Raw genomic sequence first — 5,871 nt, forward strand, 5'->3', positions numbered from 1 at the left:
CTCCTGTTTGACGTGGTCATAAAGACGTTCTGTGTCTAAATAAATGCAATTCTTGTCAAGAAAAAAGAGACAGAAGCAGCAGTTGTGAGTGGGGTGGCCAACCCTAGCTCCGCCCCTGCATTAACCGTGTTCATATTTTTTACACTGTTAAACTGGACATATTAATAGCCTGCATTAATGCGCTAATTTTGACTGCACTAGTGGATGCACAAATAAGAAATGAGAAGCACCCACTAAGTTGGCTGTGTCTACTCTACACTGCTGGTAGTGAATTTCTAAAACCGTGGAGTCATAAAGAACATTAGGAAATACTGGAGTGACGTTCCTACCAATAGCATGTTGTTATCAAAATTTGTATTGTAAAAATAGCCTTTCTGTGGGTCTCACCTCCTGTGAGGACCCCTGTTACTCAGTTCCATCATTAACACTTGTCTGATGTTTGTATGTTGACCATGTGTCCTATGGAGAAGCACTGATCTAAACCAGTATTGCATTGATCTCATACCAACCCTGGTCCTGAGCTGCATTCCACTTCACTTCAAGCATTTGAGAACTTCCCTGAACACATTTTCCCTTGGGGGATGCCTGCCACCATTTTTGGAATTGTGTTCCACTTTATTAAGTTGATTGAGCCTTAACGGCTCAATTTTGACCAAGGGGACAAGTCTACTCGTATGCACACTTTAGAAGAAGTGAAGTGAAGTGACATGTGGCCAAGTATGGTTACCCATACTAGGAATTAGTGCGCACACACAGCAGTGAACAGCCGATCCAATTCCTGCCGGACCTGAGACTCAAACTCGCAACCTTTGGGTTACGAGTCCGACTCTCTAACCATTAGGCCACGACTTCCCCAAATTTTCCCCAGTCAATAAGTATTAATAAGTAAATTGATTATAGACCTCATTGATCTGAGCTTATGCTTATTTTGAGTGAACATTGCTAAAATGATCAGATTAATGAGGCCTTCAACCAATCCGTTCCAAAAAGAAATACAAAACCTGTGCTAATTCAAAGAAAACAAGTTGACTGTAAGAATGAATCCAAGATTTGGTGATAATATAGCACTCAAGGGCACCTCAGTCGTGGTATTGAAGGTGGGAGAGAGCGCTGTAAATTCACTCCCCCCACCTACAATTCCTGCCGGACCTGAGACTCGAACTCGCAACCTTTGGGTTACGAGTCCGACTCTCTAACCATTAGGCCACGACTTCCCCAAATTTTTCCCAGCTCTAAACCCCAAAATTATGCTGCATATAGCAGTGACCTACTCCCCAGTCCCCCGATCAATAAGTAAATTGATTATAGACCTCATTGATCTGAGCGTATGCTTATTTTGAGTGAACATTGCTAAAATGATCAGATTAATGAGGCCTTCAACCAATCCGTTCCAAAAAGAAATACAAAACCTGTGCTAATTCAAAGAAAACAAGTTGACAAAAAGAATGAATCCAAGATTTGGTGATAATATAGCATAATGAGAGATTTACAAGCAATTTTTAAAAGACTGGTAATTTCTGACCGGGAACACCAAATTAGGCAAAGGTTTTTTCAGCACAGCACAGGGGGTTAAGAACAAGTGCAATCTTTTGATTGGTGTTATTTGTATTAATTCATTTATAATTTTGTTTAGTGGACTACTTGTAAACATCTGTTATGTGAAATTCAGTTTATTCAGGGAACTACTAAATAAAAAAAGTGAAATTTTATGATCCCTCTTAATTTCTTATAATTATTAGCTTTCTGCAGATTCTGCAAGGTGTATGTAAACTTGTAACTTGGAAATATAAAAACAGGTATCATCAGAATAACTCTTGGGAGAGGTATACAAGGAGAAAAGCAGAGGACCTAACACTGAGACCTGTGCCACTCCATACTTGTGTTTGATGAGATATCTCTTCATTTACACAAAGTGGTAGCAGTCATGTAAATAGGACCCAACTGTGCTAATGTTTGTCCATAACTTCCTAAATATTTCTCAAGCTGTCCAAAAAATGTCATGGTCAATGTTGTCTAATTCTAAAGAAGAGAGATGTAGCCATAATGAGATGCCAAAAGTACAGTTTTTGTGCTATGATGTGGCTTAAATCCTGACTGAAATTCTTTCTATGCAGTATTTCTAATATTCTAGACATAAATGGCAGATTTGAGATCTATAAATGAGGTCGATAAATGACCAATTCCCCTGGTTTACAAGGAAAACCTCTTTCAGTAGCTTAGTGTGTGTATAGGATCTATCAAATATTTAGTTAATTTTTAAAGCTTTAAATGTAAGTGTTTTGTTTGTCGTGTTTTTGCAGGTCATTAACCTGAGAATAACTTGTATTTGTCTCTTTTCGTCTTAGACCTGATGCCACTAAAAGAAGAGTTACTAAATGAAAAGGAAGCAAAAGAGGAGAAACATCATGATTTCACAACTGGAGAAACTTTTAGGTGCTCACAAACTGAAATGACTTCTTCACAAAAAAGAGCTCAAAAGACAGGAACTAGAAATTATTTCACCTGCTTTCAGTGTGGAAAGAGTTTCAATCAACATGAAGACCTTAAAGCCCACATGAGAGTTCACACTGAAGAGAAGCCTTTCACCTGCCAGCAGTGTGGAAAAAGTTTTACTGAAAGAGGAAGCCTTAAAAGGCACATGAGGGTTCACACTGGAGAGAAGCCTTACACGTGTCAACAGTGCGGAAGCAGTTTCACTCAAAAAGGAAGTCTGAAGAGGCACATGAGAATTCATTCTGGAGAGAAGCTTTTCACCTGCAAACTGTGTGGAAAGAAGTTCTCACACAAAGGAAATCTAAAGATTCACATGAGAGTTCACACTGGAGAGAAACCATTCATATGTGTTCAGTGTGAACAATGTTTTACACGTAAAGAAAGCCTTAAAAACCACATGAGGATTCACTCAAGAGCCAGCTGTTTCGTGTGTCAACAGTGTGGAAGGAGTTTCCTAAACAGCAAACGCCTAATAAGGCATGTAATAACTCACACTGGAGAAAACCCTTTCATGTGCCATCACTGTGGAAAGAGTTTCACACTTAAAGGAAACCTCAAGACTCACTTGAGAATTCACACTGGAGAGAAGCCTTTTATATGCCAACATTGTGGAAAGAGTTTCAGGCATAATGTAAGTCTTAAGATTCATATGAGACTTTACACTGGAGAGAAGCCTTTCAGATGTCTTCAGTGTAAGAAGTGTTTCACATATCAAAGAGACCTGAAACGTCATTTGCAAACTCATTCCGGAATGAAATTGCAGAGTTCTGAGTTTAGAAAATGGAGACATTTTAAAAATCACCTGTGCAGTCACTCTGGAAGAAGGCGATTTAATTGTGATCAATGTAATAAAAAATGTATTGTGCCGTCACACTTAAAGATACACCTGAAAAGTCACGCAGGTGTGAGACGCTACTCATGTTTTTGTGTGGGAAGAGTTTTAAATGGCTTGGCAATTTAAAATGGCACCAGAAAACACGTATCTGTGTGAAATTAAGGCTACGTTCACACCACAAATGAAAGTGAGCCAAGTGTGATTTTCTGCTAAAGTAAGATTTTTTTTTTCTTTTGGTCAAGCTGTTGACATTACCTTTTAAATGTAGCCTGTATTAAATACGGTACATGTCTGAACAGGTGATGTTATTACAACACTTCTCATGTCTTTAATTTGCATCCTTTACATACTGATTAAAAGATCAATAAAAGGACATAAACTGAATGAGGCAATGAACACGGCATTGCTTATTTAATTCATCTTTAGTTAAAGAAGGTACAAGTAAACATATCAATATGGATTTGAAAAATGGCTACTTTTGGGGGCCGTCTGATGACATCTAGAAGCTGGTTCCAGCCGCAGGTGTCTCATCTGCTGATCCTAGGTGTTTTTAGCTTATTGAATTAGTCAAGTTGATTTCATTTTCAAAATAGCTTTATTACAGGGCTCTGTGGAATACTTGATTCTGATTGGTCAGTCACCACATTCCGAGGTATATTATTTCCCAATAACAACTGGTAAAGGCTAATAACACAGGCTCATCCGGGTAACTGCTATTCGTTTGCTGGGAAAAAATTTTCTTCGTGGAAGCTTTGTTCTCTGTATAAATATTTATTGTCATCCTGGTATTGTGGACTCGCTCTCTCATTTCATACGAATGCAGCTGCTGCCATTTTGCGATGTTTGTTTTGTACACTGTAATGGATTGCAAGATAACTGACAAACTGGTAAGATTTTAAAACAGTTTAATCTTAAATCAATATATTTTATCTTTACAAAACAACAGGGGTCAAGTAATGCTGCAATGGTTTCTTCACGTAATCATTGGTGCCCTTTGGATATTTAAGATGAAATACTCCAAGGCACTCGTATAGTAAAAGTAAAAAGCCTTTAACTAATTATCTACACGTTTCGGCTACATAGCCTTCTTCAAGCCTGTTCTTTATGCTGTGTGGCAGCAGAAGTTGATGTGGATTAGTCTTATTCTTATTGAGTCTAGAAGCAAGAAGGTGGTGCCATTTTCTTTGTTGAAAAGTTGTGTCTTATGTTGGTATAGGAAAGAGGTTTATGGGGGGGTGTAGGGTGACCATATTTGTTTTGAACATTTATTAATGTTTTTAAAAAAAAGAGGATGGGCGGGTTGGGGGGTGTTGTAGGTTGGGTTTGAGGGGGGTTAACCTGTAGAGCGGTACGGTCCCACATATGGGATTTAGAATGCTGACGTCACATAACTGCCAAATTCAAACTGCGCTTTCGCGCTTTGGCTGATGCTGAGACGCCGCTGCATTTGTCTTATAAGCACAACTATGCAGTGTTTTTAACTACATAATGTTTATTTTAGATTTCAGACATTTAAATACACATATACTAGTAAAACAATACAATCGTAGTACACAAGGATGTTTATGGAAGCAGCTTCTCCACCTGAACAGGGCTAAGTTGAACATAGGTCTCATAAAAAGTGAGACACTTCTTACAGGTTAGTGTGCCATGTTCTGTATGTGGTATCTGTAGATCACACTGGCTCTGAGAAGACTCATGATCTAATCCGTAACATTGCTGAAGGAGACCATCCGTCTGGTATCCCTGTCTTTCCCTGTCTGACTGCATTCTCAGCCTACATTAGAAAATTGCATATCAGCAGTTGCAAACTGATAATACAAAACAAATAATCGAAATTCAGATACACATAGTGTAAGTAACTGTAAAGTTCACTCTATTCTTCGCCCAGTTTACCGGCCACTTACTTGCGTGTATTTCGAGAGAAACTGATACATTTACGTGCTGTAAATCTGACTGATAGGACTCTGAACTGCGGTGCAAGCAAACAAGGGGACACTTAATCTCAAGGAGCTGTGCTGAGTTCAAATTTCCATCTGGGCTGGCTCCAAACCAGGTATGGTCAGGACACACCACCAGGCCTTTCCTCTGCACAGTGTGCCTTTGAGCTTCCATGAGCTGTTTGGCTATGTCCTCAATTTCCTCATTTAGAAGTGCTCCGTTTGGAGACTCTCTTTGCTGTGCTCGCAGTCAGTCGCAGTTTCCTTGCATCATGCCACAGTTGTGATGCACTCTGTGCCTGGGTCTCTTTGGTCAACTTCTCCACCTGAACAGGGCTAAGTTGAACATAGGTCTCATAAAAAGTGAGACACTTCTTACAGGTTAGTGTGCCATGTTCTGTATGTGGTATCTGTAGATCACACTGGCTCTGAGAAGACTCATGATCTAATCCGTAACAGTTCACTCAATGAGTCTAGTTATGAAATGTCAACTCAACCAGTCTTTGCCAAGGATTCAAATGTTGAAATGTCTGCCTGTTCAGTTTCAGTCAGTGAGCTCGTTCATGAACTGTCTGCCCATTCAGTTGTCACCAGGGAAAATAT

At 39.3% G+C, this 5,871-nt stretch overlaps 1 protein-coding gene across 1 annotated transcript; it reads left to right on the forward strand.

Moving 5' to 3' along the window:
• Nucleotides 1-2,349: 2,349 nt before the first annotated feature.
• On the forward strand, nt 2,350-3,710 carry LOC107752213 (gastrula zinc finger protein XlCGF8.2DB-like). The gene has a single exon (XM_016568117.1). The coding sequence runs from the start codon at nt 2,351-2,353 to the stop codon at nt 3,452-3,454; it is 1,104 nt and encodes a 367-aa protein (XP_016423603.1). The 5' UTR covers nt 2,350; the 3' UTR covers nt 3,455-3,710.
• The last annotated feature ends 2,161 nt before the right edge of the window (nt 3,711-5,871 follow it).

This window comes from Sinocyclocheilus rhinocerous, unplaced genomic scaffold, assembly GCF_001515625.1.
Source record: "Sinocyclocheilus rhinocerous isolate Xijiao unplaced genomic scaffold, SAMN03320098_v1.1 scaffold5218, whole genome shotgun sequence".
Lineage (NCBI taxonomy): Eukaryota > Metazoa > Chordata > Actinopteri > Cypriniformes > Cyprinidae > Sinocyclocheilus > Sinocyclocheilus rhinocerous.